Below are 22,314 nucleotides of genomic sequence, written 5' to 3' on the forward strand. Positions count from 1 at the left end.
AACGTGCTGACACTTGACAGCCCTTTTTTCTATACTTTGCATGCATCTCCGTCCGTGGGAACGTTGAACCTGCAATGTGAGGATCAACAGACGAGTCGAGATGAGCGGCGTCGCAGCGGGACGAGGGAAAGCAGCAGGCTTGGCCAAGCCCCAGGGCTGCCCGCCCCCCTCCCATCCGCGCCAATTTCGAGCAATCTCGAAGCCCACCGGGTGCAAATCGATCCAACGTTTGGTATCCGGTGGTTCGCCTGCCTGATTGTTCTTTACTACGTACGGAGAACAGAGTATTCCCGCTATTCTTCTTGGGGGATAGCTAACCCGAACAACAGATGGCAGAATTTGGTGAACCAGACCACGGAGTGCCTAGTGCGCTGGGTTGCCTCGATTTTGTGTAGTGTTGAAAGGACCCTGGTCCTGAATCTGGCGTGAGTGAAATGACGGCATTCCGTCAGATTCTGTGTCTCTCTTCAACCATGCGCGCAACGCTAAGGTAGCTCATACACACACACACATATCTTGGAACCAGGAAAACCCCCAACGTACGATGCGTCTGGATGCCACCCTCCAGGGCAGCAGTCTGCAGTCTGCCTGACGGAATGAATGATATAGACGAGATGCCTTGGTCAGGGCAGATTCGCAGGCGACAGGAGAGTTGGGTGCAGCAGCAGCACCAGATACGGCGGCAGCAGATTATGGGATATTCTTGGCTTGCAGCTGCAAGTGAGCAAGCAACCGACGGCCAGCCAGAGAGGGCAGAGGGAAGATGGATGGCAGATGGTGGGCAGGAAAAGCAGGGTTTCAGCATCCCGTCGAGTGCCCATCCTGTTCATCAAACTTACGGCGGAAATCGATACGAACTGGCGCGCGAATCTCCGATAACGGATGAACTCTGAACTTTGGACTTTGGACATTTGGTCCCTCCCGACTGATGTTCAACAACGAGGTCGTACACGGTCCAGAAGCGAGCTCGACAGCAGAGTGAACTCTCTACGCTCTGAGACATATCTACAACAGACGCCAGAACAGTCTCTTCTTGGCTTGATGGATCAATCAAGCTCAGGTGTCTGTCTGGTGGATAAGATGCTCTCCACGAGTCCCTCTCTCCACTGCTCCAGACGGGACTTGACGAGTTATCGTGGGCTAAGCTCAGATACGTACCGCCCCTACGGGCCCCGTGCATCTGTTAGTGGAAAGGCCGTGCAGCTGCCATCCCTACCACCTCTCACTACCTACCTCCATAAGGTACCTCTGAGTCCAGGCTAAGGTACAGACAGACAAGAACTTTACAGACAACTCTGGGAGATGCCCAAAGAGACGGTCCTCGTTCTTTATTCTTTTATATCACTTCAATAATGCAACATGGCGAGGAACAAGGCGAGCAAGACAACATATTGAAGAGGAGGCACACACCAAAGGAAGAACTACGGAAAAGACGAGAAATGACGAGCATCGCCAACAAGTACAGGCCAAGTATCCATCACCCCCATCCCCGAATCCCCATTGATTGTCACTGCCTCAGCCATGGAAAGTTATGCAGCCCCATTGGTTCCCACCTTGATCATTTTGCCTTTGGCTGGAAAGTCCCGGCATGGCATCCTGGGCTCTTCCCTTGGTTGCCCACACTCACCGCCCGCTCCGTCTGCCGTCATGCCCAGGGAAGTACACTACTTTACCTTTTACTGAATGTACAGAGGAGAGAGACATTATGCCAAGCCCAACGCGTGACTGCCATGCTGTGCTGTGCTATGCTGTGCTGAGACGAGACCTGGAGACGAGACCCTTCTCTGAGGCCTGCGGTGGGCGTCTATGGTCTATTTCCATCTCTCTCTCTCTCTCTCTCTCTCTCTCTCTTAATGGGAAGACCCCCCTGACCCTTTTTGCCCACCTCATCGTCGGTGGCCTCTTTTTGACTTTCTTGCTTCTTACATAGACCTGCCCTGACCCCGTCGTCGTCCCAACTACATCTCTCCAGCATCCATCGTCGCTGAGTATCGTAACTCCATTGCCGCAATCGCTTACACACCGTATATTCGTACACGACCACACCAGCTGTTACACACACACACACGTCCTCACTCGAAATCAGTCATCATGCCTGGAGTTCGTAAGTCTGCCCTCTCCCCCTTGCCCGATTCTCCCTTGGGCATCTACTGCGAAAGCGGCAAAGAAACTGCCAGAGCTTCCCAAAGGCACATGACGTTGCTCGAGGCAGCGACGCAAACAATACCTTGATAAAAAAAAATGCCAAGGAAAATCACTAACACGCGATGTTTCCCACCTAGCCATCGACGCCCTGGACAATCTCAAGTCCAAGTTCAAGGCCATCTTCAAGAAGAAGGAGGAGAAGAAGGCCGAGGCAAAGCCCGACGAGACCAAGCCTGCTGCGACGACCACCACGCCCGCTGCCACCGAGCCCACCAAGACCGAAGCTGCTCCCGCCGCGGCCCCGGCCAGTATGTTTTTTCTTTTCCTTTCCTTGTCTCCTTTCTTCTCGTCCTCGCGAACATAGTTCTGCCGGGTTGTCGCCTTGATAAGCTCTTTACTGACCGACTACAAACAGCCGAGCCCGCTGCTGCCCCCGCTCCTGCTGCCGCTGTTGAGCCAGCCAAGGCCCCCGAGCCTGAGGCCAAGAAGGAGGATGCTCCTGCTACTACCGAGCCCGCCAAGGCTCCCGAGGCTGGTAAGTCTCCGTCACGCAATCTTCATGAAGACAAAAAACCCAAATGACTGACCCGATGCTCTCGTACAGCTCCCGCCGCGCCCGCATCCCCTGCCGTAGCCGCCGAGGCCCCCAAGGCCCCTGAGCCCGCCACCGCGCCCGCTCCTGTTGCTGCTCCGGCCGCCACCGAGCCCGCAAAGACGGAGGAGACTCCCGCCCCTACCGCCCCGGCCGCCGCCCCCGCTGCTGAGACCGTGCCCGCGCCCGCTGCCGCCGCTGCTCCGGCCGCCGCTGCCCCCACCGAGGCCGCCAAGCCTGAGGAGAAGAAGGAGACCGCTGCCACCGCCTAGATTGCGCCGCTGGATTTCGGCCCCAGTGACTGGTTTCTGGGCTAAAGGAGGACTAGAGTCGGCCAGAGGCCACGGGATTTGGTTGGCAGAGGAGGGGAGGGCGATTGATGCAAGCGACTTAACCCCGTAGCGTTATTTCTCGAACCTCCGTCCACCATAACGAAACCACCACAGTCACAGGAGGAGAAAAGCGGCACACACACATTTGGGGGGTTAGATGGTTTTCTTGCTTTCAGACCGTTGGTCTACTCATGTTCATTTGCTTAATTGTCGGATACCCATTAGTCGAGTAGTTGAATCGAGCGTACTTTACTTATACTGATATGGTATCTTTTTCCTTTTTGACGACTCGTCCAGTAAGCCCATTCTCATACGGTACAGACGCACCGGAGTAAGTAAAGCGGTGTATCAAAGGATATGTAGATGCCGTTGGTCTCATTCAGCCGTATCTAGACATGCATCTGGACCCTTTGAAGTTCCATCTCCACCCAGGCGTTCAGACTGAGTTCTGCTTAACTTGAGCCAGAACCAGTCGAGGGTATCTATCTCATACAACTCCTATTTTTCGATTCTTCTTTTCTCTTCGACCTCTCACTTTGCCCACGGTGCCTTAGTCAACGAACTCTGCGCATCCGTCGTTCCCTGCCTCGCCTGCTGCGCGCCAGGAGGCATGGACATCATACCAGGAGGTTGCCCTCGCGCCGAAGCCGCTGATGACGGCGGCGGTGGTGGCGGTTGTCGCGAGTAGGGAATACCAGCGCCGCCAGGGGGAGGGGGCATCCGGCCCATGGGGACAGCACCAGCACCAGCACCAGCGCCACCTGTTGTCGCCCACGGCGCGGCCGTGCCTGCGCCTGCTTGAGGCGGGGGAGGCGCCGTTGCTGGGTAGTTATACGAGGGCTGGTTCGCGGCGTGGACGGACTGGGATACGGGCGCGGCGTGTGGGTCTTGGTCCCAGGCGAAGAGGGAGCCAAAGGTGAAGTGCTGGACGACGGGGAATTTCTGGAGGACTTCTGCGTTGAACATTTTGAGCATGCCCTGGGAAGCTTGTTAGTAACTATGCGATCAACTTGCCTACAATGATGCGAGAGAGAACATGGGGAAAACACTCACCTTGTTGATCTTGCCCCAACCGTCCTTGACGCCAGACACGTCAAATAGGATGGGACTATGTTCCCAAAACGGACCCTTTTTGACATCATTGATAAACCCGACGGCGGAGAAGTACATGTTTTCAGAACGCTGGTCCTCGACGACGGCGGCCTTGACGATATCCCCCGTCTTGGGCGCGCCGCGGACGGAGCCCTCTGTCGGCATCGGGTCCGAGGTCGAGGACACGGGGGCCGTAAGCTGGGCGGAGCCGAAGATGTAGGGGAGGAAGGAGTGGTCGTCGAGGCCCCATACGCCGTGGGAGCCTGCTGGTTCGAGGGTGTATGTGAGGATGAGGCGGCGGACGACGCGGAGGTAGGGTTCGATTACGCCGAGGACTATGATGCGGTCTAGGGCGGATGTGTCTGGCGCTGCCGCTGCGGTAGTGGGCTCGGCATTTTCTGAAGCGGCGGCGGTAGTGGTAGTGGTGGTGGTGGTGTCATCGGAGAAGTAGGAGAGTTTGTAGAGAGAGCCGAGGAAGGCGAGGAAGGCGAGCTCGTGGCCTGTTCCGTAGTCTAGGCGCTGCGCGGAGCCAAAGGAGCCGAGGAGGTAGGCGAGGAGCTCGGCGGCCGGGGGCTCGGAGGACGGGGTCGCGGGGAAAGCGAGGACGGCGTCGGGGATGTGTTTGGACAGCAGGGCAGGGGCGCGTTCGGCGAGGAGCTCGTGCCACTTGCGGAAGGAGACGTTGCCGAAGCGGCGGGGGCCCGGGTCCGGAGGCGCGAGGTCAATGAGGGCTTCGGCTTCGGCGAGGAGGGTTTGGAGGCGGGCTATGGAGGGCGGGAGGCCGCGTTCCGGGGTGGAGGGGACGGAGGAGAGGGGGAAGGTTGTGGAGGGCCCTGTTGGGCGGGTTGGGTTGCGGCGCGGGCAGAGGGATCGGTTTAGTTGGAGGAGGAAGAGGAGGATGTCGCGGTAGGCTGTTGTTGTGAGAAAGGTTGCGAGGTCGGTGCCGGTGTTGATGCGCTTGGTGGGGGTTTGGAAGGTGCGCGGGGTCTTTGGGAGGGGTGTGATGGCGGGGAAGGATGGTTTGTCGGGTGGTGTTGTCGATGAGATTGATGGCGATGGTTTTGGAGGATCCATTGTTGATTTGATTGTGTGTGTATGCGTGGGTTGGGACGAAAGGGCCGAAGGGGGTATCGAGATGTTGGGTTGGATGTGGTTGTGTGAGGTTTTGGCTGCGGGTGATAGCTTGGAGCTCTACTCTGTAGGCGCACGTCGTTTGAGATGATGGAGGGGTGAACAGTGAGGAGTGACGACACAGTGCCTTAGTCAGCGGCCGCAACTTCAGGGTCTACTAACACGAGAGACTTTCCTGACAACACACTGAATTGACTTTCGGCTCAAAGCAGAATTCTTGATGTGTCAAACGGGCTCATACTTCCCTTCCAGTGCGAGACCGAGATCATGTATCAAAATGTATTAATTACGTCTATGCTTAGGTTCTATCCAAACCTTGGTCTGTCTGAGCGCCGTCTATGGCCTCCCTATTATGGACTGTATGTACCTCTGTTTGAACTCTTTGGTACAGGTAAGGAAAAAAAAAAGTAAAAGGTTGGTGACAAGAATGACCCGAAAAGGACACTATGGCGCTTGTTGCGAAGAAGCCATCTATTAGATCCAAGACCGAGCGGCCCTGGAGTTCGTGCGACACCCAGGTCGGGTGTTTGCAAGTGCGAGTTTGTTGAGTTGAGTTCGTTGGTATATCGGTAGGGTGGAATTCACCCTTCTCTTCGTTTCTTCTATTTCAGTTTGTCGCTTACAAACTGTTTAATCTGGTCGCCGTAGATGCTTGGATACTGTAGATGAGCAACGGGATCGTTGCCGTTGCAGCAGAACGGGTCTGCTGAATCGCAGAATGACTTAATGTTGCCTCCGTTCGGGCATTGAAATCCCTGAGGTCGTGGTGCAAACTGGAGTACGTTAATCAATGCTTCCTCTTCTTCTTCCATTTGATATTTTTCTTCCTTCCACTAACTTACCCCTTGCGTTTTGCATGTGCCAACCTCGTAGGGAAGTCCAGCGACGTAACGTGGGTCGCCCATGAAGATGGCTACCTTCACCGCGCCAAGTGCCTCTTTGGAGATGAGAACGTTGACGTCCTTGACCCCTTCGATGCTGTCTCCACCACCGCAGTATGCGTTGTCCATGATTTGAGCTCCCTTAGTTCCGTCAGTCTTGACTTTACACGGCCAGTGAACAACGTGCATAACCTACCTGAGAGAACCCCAACATAACAATCTTCGTCTTGGGGCACTTCTTGTTGAAATCGTTCACGGCCGTGGCAACAGCCGCGGTTCCATTCTTCACCGAGTCCGCGTAGCTGATGCCTAAACAGTCCGACGACCCTCCGCATGCGGGATAGTTGATAGCCTCGTTCGTCGCCCCCTGATTCGCCTTGGTAAGGTCGTCGACGATGCCGGCCGCGGCACCAAAGCCTGGCGGAGCCGTTGTCTCTCGTGCCCCAAAGATGTGGATTGGTGGACAGTCTTTATTGTCTTGTCTTTGCTGAAGTTGCTGGAGCGAATGAGGTGAAGCCATGGCCTGGCCGATAAGAAGTACAATTCCCACGCTGAACCGCATCTTGGGCGACGGCGCCGTTCGGCGATAGGAGCTCGTGAATGATTGACTTGGAGGGCAATCGACATTAAATCAGTTTTTCTGTAAAGACAAATAGCTGGCATAAGTAGATAGGCTACCAAAGCGAAAGCGGAAACGAAGAAAACAATGGTAGGGAATGTATGCTTCGCCGAGTACAAATTGCCGGCCCCGTTGGAACTTTTCTTTAACTCTCGAATCTCATGAGAAAGTCAAAAAAGAAAAAAAGGAAAAACCTGCTTTGCAGAGTTGCTTGATCGAGTAGACCGTTGCTTCCGGCAACAAGATTTATCTGGTCGTGTCCGGGACGGGAAGAACCTATCTATTGTCCGGCACCTCGACACCCACAACGGAAAGGACGGCCTCGTTCTTCCTTGCGTCTCCCATCACAGTTCTGGCGTGCCTGGCCGAGAATCGAGTAGGGACGAAACGGACGCGGTCGCCACTAGAAGTCTATGGCCAACAAACTTCGACGCTACATGACGGCATGAAGCTCTAGCTCCGGGAAGCTGAGGGCGGGAACGGGACATGTCGCAGCTTTTCAGACGAAAAAAAAGGCTGTGGGCCTGTTGGCTCTTCCACTTGCTGAGCCGCATCATGCACGATCGGCACGATTGTTTTCAACAGGATCCAAGTATATAGGTAGAGAGAGAGAAAGACCACTTCAGCTGAAAAAGACCGATGAACGAGTGAGAGGTGCAGAAGGAGATTAGCGTCCGACAGGTGGTGTGTGAAACGTGGTGGAGTTGGATAGCGATTGGGTTGGAACACATCGCTGTTTGACATGGACCTCCATGCTCGACGAGTCTGTGTGTTGGTCGAAGAGAGTAAAGCTCCCATCACGGCTACACGGGTACGCTTCGAAGTGGTGTGAGGGTAAGGGTTGCCTCTGCCATGATGCTGGCTTCTTCCGCCTCGTCGAACTACCTTAAACTCATCCGCGAGCCTATCATGAAAGCTAAAGATCGAGAGGCCCTCCCATGTCGGACCACTACGTTTAAGCTAGACCTGATGCCTTTTTGCATTGATTGTATTCCAACTTCATAAATAGGGATTAGCGAGAAAGTTGTTCATGATGATAAGGGCTGCACATGCAAGCCTTGGTCTCTTCCTCGATTACCGTGTTGATGACGCTCAGACGGAGGAATCACTCCAGGTAGTCGTATTCGTCATTAGGCACTTGAAGACTTGACCAATTGAAAAGCCGCCGAATCAGAATGTTCTAATGCGTTGGAGAACGGAATGAAGCAACCTCGATCAACATTTTGGAGAAGGTCTCGGCCAAAGGAGCGATGAGTTATCGTCGGGGAGGAGAGCGAGTCAAGTAAGCACGGAGAGGAGTGAACATGTGAAATCCGGTTGGCGGACGCAGTTGTCCTAGGTAGAGAAGAGCCTCCGAAACCGCACTCGGATGCAATGGCCATCGGGTTGCTTGTACGTGTTACCGTGAGCACAAACAGTAAGGATGGTGTTGAATATGCTGAGGTAAGAAACATCGATGCCTCTACGTTGTATTCAGCATCTAAAAGACCCTTCTTGCTGACTCAGCCAGAAGGACGGGCCTTGGTCGGCCCCGCCTGCGGGCACTTGCATGATAATCCCTGCCCAGGCACGCGCTCTGGTCGGAAGGCATACCTAATGAAGCGCGTTCCAGTCGCGATGCTCCATGGTAGCTGCTTCATCCGCGTCATTGGACGAACGACGGATCGTCGACAATGAGACGCCAAGAGCACTGGACCTCAATTGCAGCCACGTCGCTTTGCTCGAGAGCACATTCTTTACTTCAGCTTTCCCCCTGGATATCACCGGAACCCGGGTTGAAAGGCGGCGATGCCGGTAGCCACCAGGAAACGACTTGGTCGGCCGACAAAAAGTCAAGCTGCGGGGGACGACGACAAGGCTTTACCGACCAGCAGAATCGATGAGCTTCCGGCGGGAACCCGGCGCAGCAAGCGTCTCGGTCATGTTGATGTGGAAGACATTAGACATTTCGAGGCCATACGAGTAAAGAGGAGACGAAGAAGTCAGAAGGCTGTGGAGGGAGGAGAAGAAGAAGAAGAAGAAGAAGAAGATCAGGTGGACACAGACCAAGGCAGCGTCATAGAAGACGACCAAGGCGACGACGACGACGACCAGGGCACGGAAGACGGCCAAAACGAAGAAGGAGAAGACGGAGAAGAAGCAATAGACGACCATCGCGAAAACGCAGCTCTACTTCTGGCAACGGAGGCGCCTGCCGAACCACCAGTAAGCTCGAGCCATGACCGACTAATTCAAGATGCTAACAGTTTCTGCTGCAGACTGCCAGAAAACGAGGCCGGCCGAGAAAGATACGTGAGGATCTCCGGGTAGATACGTTGCGTAAGGAAGCAACAAATACCCATCGCACGAATGCGAGCCGTGTCGGGAAGGGGCAGACGACTCAAGAGTCAAGTCGATCTTCGAGAATGAAGGCGAAGAAACAAAGTAAAGGCTTGCCGAATCCCGAAGCTTCACAACCAACGCCAGACCCGGATAACGAGGACGAACCAGCCGCCACTGCAAAGGTCAGGACGGACAATTATGAGTTTGCGAGTAGTCCACCTAGAGGGTCTGCCGTCGCAGTTGACCTTACAATGTCATCATACCAAGAGGCTGAATCGTCCGATTCGCGATCAGATTCAGAGAACCCTGACACCGGCAATGGGTTGTTTGTTGAGCGCGAGATTCAGAGTGCAGATGAGCAGGGCACATATGAGGAGGGCACATATGAGGAGGGCACATATGAGGAGGGCACATATGAGGAGGGCACATATGAGGAGGGCACATATGAGGAGGGCACATATGAGGAGGGCACATATGAGGAGGGCACAGATGAGGAGGGCACAGATGAGGAGGGCACAGATGAGGAGGGCACAGAGAAGGGCGACGAGGAGGGTGATGATGATGAGCAACTTTACAACGATCCGACTATGGCTGAGTTGCCGCCGTCTGCACAAGCAAGGGAAGATGCTGCCTATCCGGGCGACACAGACTCCCAAATGGAGCCACAACCAGTAGAGGCAACTGCGCAGATTCGTCGTTTTGTCGGTGATCTGGACCCGCCAACTCCTGACCTCTTCCCTGAGGTTGACTACGAGTACCCGGACGATCATTTTATCTTTCACAAGCCTGAAGATCAAGACCGATTGACCGCGGCGCCGGTCAAATCACCATCCCTGAAGAGCATCAAGGAGTTGATGAACGGAGTGGGTTGGACTCGTTCCAAGGATGGAAGAGCAGTTGACCTTACAACTGGGCCGGCGCAGCTCTCGCAGAAGACCCAGCCTCTATGGGACCGCATTCAATCACTCAACATCTTCTGGGAAGGAGCCCCTCGCGCGCCCCTGTTTAGCAGACAATGCGACTATTTGCATTCGATCAATGTAGATGCGGTCGATGCCAGGCTCACTTTCAAGGAAGTCGACAAGCTTGTTCATAAAATAGCCACGAAAGCGAAGAAGCCCAGCCCCGGCGACGAATCTGATATGCCGGCCCCACGTTTCGTCAAGGAGCTGTACGAAAGTATCATCCCTTTACTTGTGGTTACCCTTGGGAATGTATTCCGAAAGGGTACTGACCACGATGGATCCCAATATGCCGGAACATTCACGAAGCCGATGCTGCAAATCATGCACAGACTGGTTGCTTGGATTCAGAAGCTGTACTATGGCATGCTCTCAAACCTTGCGAGGAGGAGACAGAAGGAACAACTGCTATCCAAGAAGCTCAGCCGAGAAAAGCTCGCCGTGTATTTGAAAGGCTTCAAACTAGAGCTGGATATGACTTGGAACAAGGTCAATCACACGATTCAGCGGCAACGACTCTACGAGCAGCGGTCTCTTGAAAAGAAACAGAAGGAACAGCGAGAACGACACGAGTACGAAGAGACTAGACGACGACAACGGGAATTTTGTGATAGGCGACTGGAGGAGCGGATTGCAGCCGAGAAAGCACGGAGAGGGATAAGCTCCCCGCAACAGAGTCAAAGAGGCAGGCACGAGAGACAGCAGCGCGTGCCAGTGAATCGCCATCTAGAGGCAACGCGAGGATCGGTGGATGCTGAGCCCTGTGCCTGGCCTGAAGCAGATGCCAAGTGGCTTCTGCAGACGTTGTCCGCAAGGCCAGACACCGACTCTCAAGCGCTTGCAATGATGCTTGAACGCAGCGAAGACGATGTCATAGCCATGATCAGTTTGCTCAAGCAAAGCGCCAGAGCACACGCAGCACAGAGAGGCAAGGAGGTTCCGGCATTTGCAGCTGTTTGAGCTGGAAAGGGCCGCCTGTTGGGGATACACTAGCTGCGAGTTTATTGTTTTTGAGGATACCCACGCGTTCATATCGAGCGTCTCAATATCATTATTTCGGGCATACAAGAAAGCCTGCATTCATCATATTCACTCATGTCTGCGCGCAGGGTTTCGCCTACTACCGTACGCTTAATCGGCGGTGATGACTCGGAGTCGGTGTTTCGGAAGATTTCAATTATTACCAAACCATTTGCTCTATGCAGTTGCAGTAAGCGAACAGCATGAATCGTGCCTCAACTACCGGACACAACAGCAACACTTTGATACGTAGACGGTGTTCAGGATTCGACCATGGAGAGACGATATCACGATACGAAGTCAAAATGACGCCGTGAGGTGGTCTCCTTAGTACAGAAGTAAGTGGGCTATAGCAGTATCCGGAAACGGCATAGGTGAGCGGCCACAGTGTAGTCTGTGTGGTGTCGATTCCTCTTCTTCCCACGTGGGCACCTCCGATCCGATCCCACCTGTTCGTGTCACTGGGCTGGGGGCGGACAAAGGAAACGGACGGTCGGCGCAAGGGGGCGTGGGAAACAATGGCCGTAAGGACAAGAAGAGATACCGTACCTACCGACCTACACTAGAGAGTGAGGGAAAGGGAAAAGGCACCCCGAGCTCTGGAACTTCTGGAACCTCCACCTCCTCTGGTTGCGGCGGCCGCCAGAACACGCGCAAAAACATCTGCCGAAGATTTTGGCTTCGGGGGGGGGGCTGATAAGCCACGTAGGCGACGCCGTGACACTGGGGCCCGTTGGTTTGGGGGGATGGGGGGTACGACTGGGGTGCGCTGGCCGTGGGGCCTTCGGCAGATGGTTTTTGGGAGGAGGATTTGGAAGAGTGGGAGATGGGGGATGAGGGCTGGTCCCTGGAAGATTCGGGGATGTCTCACTCTGTGGAGGGAATTGTCAACTGTACGCAGTAGTCTGTAAACAACCCTCTCGCTCTCTCAATCTCGTATAGTGAAGGGAAGATCGCGAGAGCGACCACTTGCTTGAGTTTCTGGGAGCGAGTGAGATTCACGAGCTGGAGATAAGACAAGAGAGAACGGTTGAGTTTGCCGACATACCAGAAACCTTTCAGGCATGGGCCTAAGCCCAGGGGATTTGAATTCCATCAGACACTTACACTAATTACGGAATACAAAATACGTTTTAACTGTGTGAACCGCCGGACCGGCGACTTTCCCTTTCGCGAACGGTTGCATACCACTGGGGTAGCATTTAGGGCGTCGCGCCAGCGCACAAGCGTACGGTTCTTTCGGCCTTCGACACGTGAGATGGAAGGGTGGCCAGGGAGTTAGGACCAGACGGCGGCTTTTAGGCCTTGGCTTTGGAGTGTGTTTTTGGGGGCGATCAACAGAGCTGGCCGGATCATTTGCCGAGGAAACTGAATCTCGAGGCTTCTTGTTTTGGAACTTGGTTGAGTCATTAGCGTTCGAAATATCTTACTGTGGCTTGTAGTTCCTGTTCGAAGCTTCTGCTTCAAGTTTCCAGTCTAAAGCCGGGGCGGTAAACTGTCCGATTGTGGTTTGCTTTTCCATTCTTTGCTACGGTGTCTGTACGTACAGTGTAAAAGGGAACCCTGAGCCAAGTCGCTGTGGATTGGTTCTCCATTCTTTCGTGCGGTTTAGATATTGTAGGTAATCACGAGCAAAGTCGTCACGAACTGGAATTCCTCAAATCAGCACGGAGAGTCAAGAACGCGCGTTGGGAGGAGGCAACGTAAACGGCAAGCTCATGTGCTGTAACCCAACCACATCTCAGATATTACTCTTTTTACACCTCCCCTCGGCTACCTAACCCTTGCGGCGGTAAGGCGTCACCGGGTGATGCATGTGCGGGGAACCCTTGAGTTGTCAGAGAGGCAGGTAGATGTCCGGGGCGGGAGCGGCTATGCGGCGCATGGAGGGGGAGGTTCCAGAACCGTGAATGAGAACAGGAAACTCCGACGAGAGAGAGCCTACGAGAGGGCCGAGAGGAGCGGGTTAGTCGGAGGGCGGAGGATGAATGGGCGCCGAGACCGAAGCTCGAGAGCTCGTCGCATAGCCCTCATTCGCATGGGATCGCAACTGTGCCGCTCGCTACGGGGTACGAGTATCTCGTTTCCACAATCTCGAGCTTGTGAAGCTCCGTGTCCACGGTGAAAACAAGGTATCATGGCATGAAGGGGGGGGGCCGCGGCGCCTGTTTCCCCCTCCTTCGGGGCCGAAAGCGTTTGACCGTCGCCCCCGGCACCAATCACGCCTCATTCCAAGCGACACTGCGTCAGGGCCTAGGGCCTACTGTAGCTAGGGAAGGGGTCTACATGGATCAACCCCAAAAGTTGGGGACCCGTGGAGCCCTGTGATGTCTTGGACTACGGGAGTTGGGATGGACTTCGGGCCAGAGAGTCGGCAAATGAAAGTCGGATCGAAGTCGAGCTTGGATGTCTCTGATTGCTATGAGATTATGAATTGATAATCAGAAACGAAGGCAAACATGTCAGTTGTTTCGCTTGTCTCGGCGGTGTCGGCGAGGAGCAAAAAAGTGAGACACGTTGACAAAGGGCACTCGGTATGTTTATGGATGGCAAGAATGGTAAAATGGATCAGTATCATGGTCTGGTAGGCCGAGAATTCGTGGACAAAGGCCTGGTCAATGGCAGAGGATGACTCTGCTGTGATGCTTGAGGCCGTCAAGATTCAAAACTATCTACCCAAGAATGAGAGTATGAGTGCTTGAATCAACAGCCAAGAGTGAGACTGTGAGAATGAAGGTGAGACGGGAATGAGAGTGAGAGTGAGACTCAGTGTAAGAGAGAGCCTGAGAAACAGCCTGAGAGACAGCCTGAGAGAGCAAGTGAGCGCATTTACAACTGCCGTGCCCCCCACCAGATGCCATGGCCATGTCATGCCTGTTTCCAGCATCCTACGGGGCCCCTCCCCCGCAGATAAGGTACCCCAACGGTGGGTCGGCGCGCCGCACGGAGTCCTGCGCAGCTTACCGCCGACACGATGCTGCAACTTGCAGCTGACGGGATGCCATGAGGAGTGCTCCGGAGCACTGAGCAGTCGGTCGCGCAGTTGAGACTGGAGCATTATCCAAGACAGGTATGGGAGAGGCGGCTCCATCTTCCCGTTTCTGCATAGCTCTCTTGCACTCTCTTCCGCCTCCGATGTGCCTGTCTCTCACGAGTCTCGCGGGGTTCGTTCTCAGGCGGCAGCAATGCGTCTGGATATCATACGACTCCGGCCAAGCCCTCGGATATCCCGAATCAGCGCTCAATGTCTCGATCAGGATCGTATCTTCGGGTTCATTACTGTCAGTGAGCAGTACGGTTAGGCGAGTGCCCGCACTTGGGACGATTGTCCTCACCACAGAAATATGAGAAATGCATCTGCCGAAGATTCCATCAGTCATGACCAACCTCCAACATCCCGACCAAGGTGTCCAGCACCCCTCGACCGGGCTGGGGGGGGGGGGGGGGGGGGGGGTGCTTTGGCGGCAACTCTTCCTTATAGACTTCATTCAGTCCTGTGGGTGTCCGTGTCCTTGCCAACACGAAGCGTTGACGTTGACGCTGCTTCGGCAGGCAATCGAACCCCTCATTCCAGCTCTGGATGACAGCCGATCTGTCTCGCAGCGAGTGCGACCCCCCGATGGAGGAGGACCATGATGGCACAACATGAGTGATGACAATGACAGCAACGAGCTGCCGTCGCCCGTCGCCCACAGCATCTCCCGGCTCGGTCCCTTCGGCAGCGGTCACACACACCCTCTCTCGTAGACGATGGACGGCGGGCTTGGACTAGTGTCTCTCATTCCCCCTACAGGCTACAGGCTACTACCCCAGGATCTCTCACGCCTTGGCTGGAATCCCTCGCGCGCACAGTGGGAGCTGAACATGCTGTACCACTCACACTAGAACATCCCGCCGGTGTCATTCTGCGAGCCTCTGAGTGGCCACCGCAAGCTGCGGTACCTGAGACCCGAGCTAGCGTCGACGAGCTTGCTGCGTAAGGTGTGGCATTCCATTTGCTCTCGTCTTCTCTCTCTCTCATGACATGACGTTGGGGATTCCCACCTGTACAAAGTACTCGTACCTCTTAAAGCCTACGGAGTACCGTGTAGAGTCTTGATTCCTCGGGTCGTCTAGGGGCGATTCGATGGGCTGCTTTCTTCCCGCGCTATGCCAACGCCCTACGGCTAAGTTCTAGTGTACGGCCACGGCTACGGCTCTGGAAACAGACGCCGGCGCCTTTGGTGACACTCTCTGCTGATGTTTGCCTCCCTATTGGACTTGTCACACTGTGAGTCCTGCTCTCTTGTTGGACCGGACGACTCACTCCATCCTCAAACGACCAGCCGACGACCCGTCTACCAAGCTACTGCGTTAGTACACGATTCTAGTCCACCACAATTGGTGATGAGTGTAATCGTCAACGTCTTCATCTTCTAAACTCGCGTGGCCTGGGACACCGGACGGTTGGTAAAGTCTTAGTCCTGGTCACCCCGAACGGCACCTCTCGGCCTCGACGACACCCATCTTACCTCATCTTCGTGTTCTTCCAGCCTCTTCCGGGTGGCTTTATCCTACAGCAGTGAGTCTGTGACACCTTACTCACTCTCGCCGCCGCCGCCTCTCCCTTCGGCACGGCGCCTACCATTACCGCCTTCTTGTCTCCCAAGTTCCCAGGTCTCTCCAAATTTTCCACATTTTCCCACTTCGGATCCGCCAGTCCCCCAACCCATATCCCAGAAAGCGCAAACACCCTTGCGGAATTCTAACTTTATTCTGCTCCCGCCCTCTTGTCTTGTCTCATGTCGCACGAGACTCTGCGCCGTATGTCCAACGCTCTTCTCTCGGCCGTGGAGACCAAGGTATTCATAGTCATACACTAGGCAGAGGATACCTCGTCAAGGGTTGGAAACCTTCTCAAGTTCCTAGTTTATCCTCCTAGGCTCTTCTCAGTGTTGCCCCTCCACTTACTCTCCGAGCTTCATCCTACCTTGCACTTCCGCGGTGCCGTCTCGTCTTGGCTACATTACTGGCGGTGCCCATAGATCGCCGAGAGGTTCCAATAATTACTTGCCGACCTGCCGCCGCAAAAACCCAGACACACACAACACGAAAAAGCTAAGCGCATCTGCCATCTCGACGTGACGCCTGTTCCTCCTTTGCTCCACCCCGCCGAGGCACAGTCCGCAGGACCTGCACGTCGACCACACGGCATGCCCCCTCGCATACCTCTTCCTGTATGCCCCATAGGATCCGGTCGATACATCCCAACATAGAAACAGGGTAAATTGCACTTCGGTACCTGACCCGGGAATTCCATCTGACGCCCGGCTACATCTACTTGGATCCACCCGCTTGGAGGTTTGCTTGACAGACTTCTTATACCAAGGGCGCCGCCACCACCACCGCCTCTCACCACGCTTGTTATACCCAACGGCCAAGATCCGTCTCATGACAACACAACTTCCGTCAAGATGCACGGCATTACAGAAACCATACTAGAAACGTTCGCACAGCACTGGCTCTCAATAGGCCTGTCACTTATTGTAGCCTGGCTGGTGAAGAACCGCTATAACAATGGCCTCAACAAGTACCCAGGACCTATCCTGGCCTCATTAACAGACTGGTGGCGCTTCTTCGACGTGAAAGGTTGCCGTCCGGAAGTCACACATCAAAAGTTGCACGCAAAATACGGTGACGTCGTCCGACTCGGCCCCAATACACTGTCGTTTGCCGACCCGGCTGCTTTGAAGAGCATCTACGGCCTGAACAAGGGTTTCGTAAAGGTAGAATTAGGTTGCCTTCTCAAATTTGACTGCAGCTAACAGTCTCAGTCCGACTTTTATATCGTTCAACAGTCTATTGCCAAGGGCTTCAGACTGGAGTCCCTCTTCAGCACGACGAACAATGACTTCCACTCTCAGTTCCGTCGCTGCGTCAACTCGGCGTTCTCCATGTCCGCCTTGGTTCAGTACGAGCCCTTTGTCGACAACACGACAAAGCTCTTCCTCTCTCAGACGGAGAAGTTGTTTGCTGGAAACCCCGAGGGATGTGATTTCACCACGTGGTTGCAGTTCTACGCATTCGACGTCATCGGAGAAATCACCTACAGCAAGCGTCACGGCTTCATTGAGAAGAACGAGGACATTGATGGCATCGTAGCCTACCTGGGCAAGCTGTTCCTCTACGTTGCACCGGTAAGTTGTACCTCGCTATGAGCTAGCTCGAGACAACTAGCTAACACGTCTCAACAAAGATTGGCCAAATCCCCTTCCTCGACCTCCTGCTCCTCAAGAACCCAATCTACCTAAAGCTCTCCCAATGGGGCTTCATCGACGCCACCTTCCCCGTAGCCCGCTTCGCCCGCGACCGCATGGCCGAGCGCCTGCCCGAGCTCGACGGCAAGGAACCCCTCCTCCCCGTCACCTCGGGCAAGAAGCTCGCCGACCAGCCCGACCTGCTATCCAAGTTCCTGGCCGCGCGCGAGGCCCGCCCCGAGTTCATGTCCGACGTCCTCGTCCAGACCATGGCCGTCAGCATGGCCTTTGCCGGCTCCGAGACCACCGCCATCAGCCTCGCTGCCGTGTTTTACTACCTGCTCCGCACCCCGACGGCGCTGGCGCGGCTGAGGGAGGAGCTGGATTCGTTTGCGAGGGAGGGCGGCTTCAGTGATAACGAGACGGGACTCGTGACGTGGACTGAGAGCCAGAAGCTCGTGTACCTCGACGCCTGTATCAAGGAGGCTTTCCGTATGCACCCGGCCGCCGGTTTGCCCCTGGAGCGCATCGTCCCTGATCAGGGCGCCGAGATTGCGGGCCACTTTGTCAAGGGTGGTACGATTGTGGGCTGCAGCGCGTGGATTATTCACCGCCGACCGGAGATCTGGGGCGACGATGTCGATACCTACCGCCCCGAGCGCTGGCTGCCGGAAGAGGGCAAGGATGCTGCGGCGGAGGAGAAGAGAATCAAGGAGATGAACGGGCACATGTTCCAGTTTGGCATGGGCAGCCGGACGTGTATCGGGAAGAACATCAGTCTGTTGGAGATCTACAAGGTCATCCCGAGCTTGCTCAGGAGATTTGACGTAAGTTACTTACACCCTGCTACATTGAAGGAAAAGAACTGTTGATGCTGACAATTACCAGATTTCCTTCAAGGACCCGAGCCAAGAGTGGGAGCTCGTCAACGCGTGGTTCGTCAAGCAGAACAACTTCCAGGCCAAGTTCTACAGGAGGGATATCATTACCAAGGAGAGTGCCAGCGAGAAGGTCGAGTCATAGACTCTGGGAAATGTTGGTTGTGAATGGACCCTTGGTTGACGAGATTGACGACACTATAGAAGTAAATATATCAAAAACCACATTTTGTTCATACCATGTTGTCCTTGACATGCACATGTACTTGCATCATCTCGTGAGTTATCTTTTACAGGATTGTATTTCGGCAACAGGTCTTGTTCTCCTCCAAGAACAAGCAGTGATGACTAGCGACCCTCATCCACGGCTGTCTACACCAATTCGCATCTCATAGGCTCCTCCTTTTGTATAATGTAATCTGCGAACAGGATATCTTTCGGCAACAGGTATATATGCGTCCGTCTAGACGCCCAAGCAATAACAGAAAGGGCTGATAACTCCCTCTCAAAAAGAAGAGGTGGGTGGCAAAGGAAGAAACAGCAAAGCTCACTCAAGCCCACTCGAATTCATTCTTCAACCCCTCAACACCACTCCCATCCTCAACGTCCAAGAAGCCCGCGATCCGCCCCTTGGGATCCCACACCTTGCGCACTTCCATCAGTCTCTTCCCCTGCTCATCACCCCAGAATTTGGTCCTGCGGTACCGGAAGTCGGCGTCACCCAGGTACGAACCCGCCGCGTGCCTCTCGACGCCGGCCATGACGTCGCTCACCCACCCCTGGCACCGCTCGTCGTCCTCGGCGTCCGGGTAGATTGTGTACAGGGCAAAGTAGTGGTCCGACTGCATGCTAAGAGCCATATCAGGCATGGTGGTCTTTGCCGCGCCGTTGCTGGTGCCATTGGAGGTTTCGCCAGCGGTCTGCTGCGCGCGCCGAGAGCAAGGGTTCATTGAAAAGTACAACGCAAACGACTGCGGCGTAGGGAGCTCCGTAAACGCCTTCTTGAGGACCTTGGGCACGTCGGCGTCGTTGGAGACGTAGGCGTTTTCGGAAATGTAGCGGTGCGCGGGCGGGTTGGCGGCGTCTTGCTCGACGTACTGCTGCGGGAGGGAGGTCGGGGTGGCGAAGACGGTGGCGAGCGCGCGGGAGGGGTGGGAGGAGTGGAGGGGGATGAGAGCTTCCGGGTTCGGGGAGAAGGAGAGGAAGTTTGCCATGATTTGCGGGGTGGTTTGGCCTGGTGGTGTGAGGGCGAGGAGGACGATTTCGAGTTCTGGCGAGGCTTTTGGGCAGACCTGTTTGGTGTGTTGGTTAGATGATGCCGGGTACATCGAGAGAGGGAGGGAGAGGAGGAGAAAGAGCGTACCTTGATCACCCAGTTCAGAATCTCCTCGAAGCGGTCGAGGGAGTAAAAGTAGAGAGACTGGAACATGCCCGTCAGGGGGCGCGTGCGGAGGTGGAAGCGGGTGACGATGGCAGGGAAGCCTATTGTGAGTTGTTAGCTTGGGTTTCCTTTCTCTGCTTTGGTGATTCGGGGAGGACGGCGGGGTATCGGGATTGACATACCCGGTCCGGCGCCGCGCGCGGCCCAGAAGAGTTCGGCGTTCTCCGTCTCGGAGCACCGGAGCTCCCGCCCATCGGCCGTGACGACCTCAATGGCGATGATGTTCTCACAAGCCCAACCCCAGTTCTGTCTTTATGTCAGTTTTACCGCATCATACCACAAATCCCAAACGTTCGCCTCCAATAACAAGAGAACTCACCTTGCAATTCCACCCCATCCCACCCTGCAACAGAAACCCTCCAAGCCCAACATCAGGACAATGACCACCAGCAAACCACCTCCCCATCCCCTCGACACTATCATCCCCAGGCCCGCCAATCTGTCCCGCCAAAAACCCATTCACCTCCCTCCCCGTCCTCGCCGGCGCAACACTCACAACCCCCGTCTTGGAATCATACGCGATCCCGTCCTCGTTCCCACTGCCCGCCAACCCCTTGCCCATACTCCCCAAATCAATCAACAGCGCCTCATCGCGAACAGACCACGCGGCCCACGAATGCCCTCCCGAGCGAACACTCACGCGCCACCCCTTTTCGTTGGCAATCTTGACGGCCTCGACGACGTGGGCCTTGCGCGTGGCGGTGACGACGGCGGCAGGGCGGCGGGAGAAGTCGCGGCGGGCGTTGAAGACGCGGCCCCAGACGGCGGTGGAGTATTCTGAGAAGGGGGTGTCTTCTGCGTAGAGAATTGGGAGGGGCGCGGCGGCCGATGAGGATTGTTGTTGCTGCTGCTGCTGCTGCTGCTGCTGTTCCGCCTGCATCTTTGCGAGTCGAGGGATTCTCATTGAGTCGACTTTTCGGGGACAAGGCAGGATCTGCGGGTTGGTGGGATGTTATAAGGAGTCGTATCGTAGATCGCGGGGTGAGCCGCGTTCAGATCGGGGTGTTTCCGTGCTAGGTGTGAAAGAATGATGGCGTCTTGCTCTAATTTCCGTCCCGTCTTGGTTCTTCTTCGTCCAAGCTTCTCTCTTCCTTTGCTGCTGGGGTTTCCCCTCTGTTGCTCGATAGTAAGGCAGACCGTAGGTATCGTTACGGCTTGAGCTTGTGATATTGAGACAACGGATCGGGCCCTGGTATTCCCGGCAAAATCTGGAGCTGAATCCGGGTCCCGGGCGCGGGCTGCCTGACAAAGACTCAAAGGGCCAAGGAGGAGGAAGGCGTCGAGTCTAGTATATGCAAGCTGAGCTTTGGCGGGCGTAGGTAGATAATGTAAGCTTGTGTAGGGCTTCAATGGAATCCGTTTTCTGTAGTCGTCCTTCGTCTCTCAATGGATTGGTTTGGACTCGATATGGGCGAGTAAACGTGGGTAAAGGCACCTTTTTAGCTGAAGGGAAACCAGCGCGGCGCCTCAAAAGCCCTAAATACTGCGTCCCTTGGAGAGCTATTTGTTTGTTTTATCTCACTCCCCGTAAACCAGGAGGACTTCTCTCGGATTTCGCAAGACAAGCCCCCAGCTCTCTCACGTTTGTACGCTAGTCGTTATCAAATCAAACGAGGTGTTACGAGCAGCTTGGATAAGCCTGCCAGTCTGCGTAACCTCGAAGGGGCTCGCACGCCTCGCTTGTGCTTGGCTAGTAGGAAAAGGGCCCTGTCTAGACTCTGCCGGCCGACTGGAGCTCCAAGCCGGGTAGCTGGGGGGTTTGGTACGGAGTACGAGCACCGCGTAGTAGGTATGCGGCTGGACCAGATTGAGTTAATAATGTTCGGCGAAAAGGGACGAATTGCGGTTCTGGTTTTTGTTTGCTATGAAAGCAAGCTTAAGCCGGATAAGCTTCCGAAAAGGTCCCAAGAGGAATAGAAAGAGAGAGATCTTCCCGCTAACAATCCTTTGGAATGCAAGAATCGAACGACAATTGCCTTTCGGTAGATGAGAATGTGGATAAACACAAAGTAACGAGGTCAAAGCAGAAGAGGAGTCGGTCAAATTATAGATACTCCAACGGCTAGCAGAGGAATCTCAACGGCAATTCCGTGTTAAATAGGAGAAAGAAAAAAAAGCTGGACAAAGTTGAAGTTTCATCGCGTCTTGGAACGAAGTCACCTCACTCACCCACTCTCACACGTTCTCTCAACGAAGAGAGAGGGGAGCAGAGGCAGAAAATCCACCCATCCATCATCAGCTAATCCTCCACCGGCGCGCGCGTCCACCCCTCCCTCCCCCACTGTCCCGCCGCAATTCTTTGCAGGTGATTGGGTAGAAGCGATTCATGTCTTTGCATCAAGAATGCCATCCTGTGGCAGTGTGTGGTCATGCCACTGTTCATCTCTAGGGACTGTGTTACAGTTGTTTCTACTGTATATGCCGCCCGCCCGCCCGCATCCCGTGAAACCAAACAGCTTGCCGTGTATGTATCCGTAGATCGGGAGGCGGGGAGAGAGAGAGAGAGAGAGAGAGAGAGAAGGCGAAAGATCTGACGAATGATGGGGAAATGTCGCAGTAGAATGTGACAAAAGACAGCTTTACTCAGCGGCCAAAAAGCAACTTACCCGCGTAAGTAAGATAGGTAATTCACGGTATCCCACCTCCACTCGGGGCCAGGCCGC

General features: G+C 54.9%; 8 protein-coding genes across 8 annotated transcripts; 5 read left to right on the plus strand and 3 right to left on the minus strand.

Annotated features, from left to right (window-relative positions):
• Positions 1-505: 505 nt before the first annotated feature.
• On the plus strand, positions 506-1,924 carry BDP55DRAFT_434768 (uncharacterized protein). Its single transcript, XM_060567550.1, has 2 exons — positions 506-1,182; positions 1,275-1,924. Exons 1-2 carry the CDS (start codon positions 883-885, stop codon positions 1,755-1,757), a joined length of 783 nt encoding a protein of 260 aa, XP_060432965.1. The 5' UTR covers positions 506-882; the 3' UTR covers positions 1,758-1,924.
• A 167-nt stretch (positions 1,925-2,091) lies between these two features.
• On the plus strand, positions 2,092-3,009 carry BDP55DRAFT_629230 (uncharacterized protein; the record flags this gene model as incomplete). Its single annotated transcript, XM_060571997.1, has 4 exons — positions 2,092-2,104; positions 2,250-2,453; positions 2,561-2,680; positions 2,750-3,009. 4 exons carry the CDS (start codon positions 2,092-2,094, stop codon positions 3,007-3,009), a joined length of 597 nt encoding a protein of 198 aa, XP_060432966.1.
• Positions 3,010-3,873: 864 nt separating this feature from the next.
• On the minus strand, positions 3,874-5,241 carry BDP55DRAFT_509294 (phosphotyrosyl phosphate activator protein; the record flags this gene model as incomplete). Its single annotated transcript, XM_060567696.1, has 2 exons — positions 3,874-4,047; positions 4,123-5,241. Coding segments are annotated over 2 exons (1,293 nt in total), but the record flags the coding sequence as incomplete, so codon positions are not given.
• A 653-nt stretch (positions 5,242-5,894) lies between these two features.
• On the minus strand, positions 5,895-6,735 carry BDP55DRAFT_726065 (cutinase; the record flags this gene model as incomplete). Its single annotated transcript, XM_060579086.1, has 3 exons — positions 5,895-6,065; positions 6,135-6,314; positions 6,370-6,735. The coding sequence occupies 3 exons, from the start codon at positions 6,733-6,735 to the stop codon at positions 5,895-5,897; spliced, it is 717 nt and encodes a 238-aa protein (XP_060432968.1).
• A 1,626-nt stretch (positions 6,736-8,361) lies between these two features.
• Positions 8,362-11,154, plus strand: BDP55DRAFT_766124 (uncharacterized protein). Its single transcript, XM_060580957.1, has 2 exons — positions 8,362-8,997; positions 9,051-11,154. Exons 1-2 carry the CDS (start codon positions 8,581-8,583, stop codon positions 11,034-11,036), a joined length of 2,403 nt encoding a protein of 800 aa, XP_060432969.1. The 5' UTR covers positions 8,362-8,580; the 3' UTR covers positions 11,037-11,154.
• Positions 11,155-13,203: 2,049 nt separating this feature from the next.
• On the plus strand, positions 13,204-13,498 carry BDP55DRAFT_654784 (uncharacterized protein). The gene has a single exon (XM_060574280.1). The coding sequence runs from the start codon at positions 13,239-13,241 to the stop codon at positions 13,422-13,424; it is 186 nt and encodes a 61-aa protein (XP_060432970.1). The 5' UTR covers positions 13,204-13,238; the 3' UTR covers positions 13,425-13,498.
• Positions 13,499-16,549: 3,051 nt separating this feature from the next.
• BDP55DRAFT_691963 (cytochrome P450) lies at positions 16,550-18,355 on the plus strand (the record flags this gene model as incomplete). Its single annotated transcript, XM_060577047.1, has 4 exons — positions 16,550-16,861; positions 16,910-17,272; positions 17,332-18,159; positions 18,221-18,355. The coding sequence occupies 4 exons, from the start codon at positions 16,550-16,552 to the stop codon at positions 18,353-18,355; spliced, it is 1,638 nt and encodes a 545-aa protein (XP_060432971.1).
• Positions 18,356-18,761: 406 nt separating this feature from the next.
• BDP55DRAFT_691964 (FAD binding domain protein) lies at positions 18,762-20,531 on the minus strand (the record flags this gene model as incomplete). Its single annotated transcript, XM_060577048.1, has 4 exons — positions 18,762-19,502; positions 19,574-19,692; positions 19,774-19,897; positions 19,971-20,531. 4 exons carry the CDS (start codon positions 20,529-20,531, stop codon positions 18,762-18,764), a joined length of 1,545 nt encoding a protein of 514 aa, XP_060432972.1.
• Between the last annotated feature and the right edge of the window lie 1,783 nt (positions 20,532-22,314).

Source organism: Colletotrichum godetiae (genome assembly GCF_030913485.1).
Source record: "Colletotrichum godetiae strain CBS 193.32 chromosome Unknown BDP55scaffold_9, whole genome shotgun sequence".
NCBI lineage: Eukaryota > Fungi > Ascomycota > Sordariomycetes > Glomerellales > Glomerellaceae > Colletotrichum > Colletotrichum godetiae.

Coding starts and splice junctions, on each gene's coding strand:
- BDP55DRAFT_766124 (XM_060580957.1), top strand. CDS start 8,581: ATGCCGGTAGCCACCAGGAAACGACTTGGTCGGCCGACAAAAAGTCAA. Junction 8,998..9,050: donor AGGCGCCTGCCGAACCACCA/GTAAGCTCGAGC, acceptor TTTCTGCTGCAG/ACTGCCAGAAAACGAGGCCG.
- BDP55DRAFT_434768 (XM_060567550.1), top strand. CDS start 883: ATGAACTCTGAACTTTGGACTTTGGACATTTGGTCCCTCCCGACTGAT. Junction 1,183..1,274: donor CCTACGGGCCCCGTGCATCT/GTTAGTGGAAAG, acceptor AGGTACAGACAG/ACAAGAACTTTACAGACAAC.
- BDP55DRAFT_654784 (XM_060574280.1), top strand. CDS start 13,239: ATGAAGGGGGGGGGCCGCGGCGCCTGTTTCCCCCTCCTTCGGGGCCGA.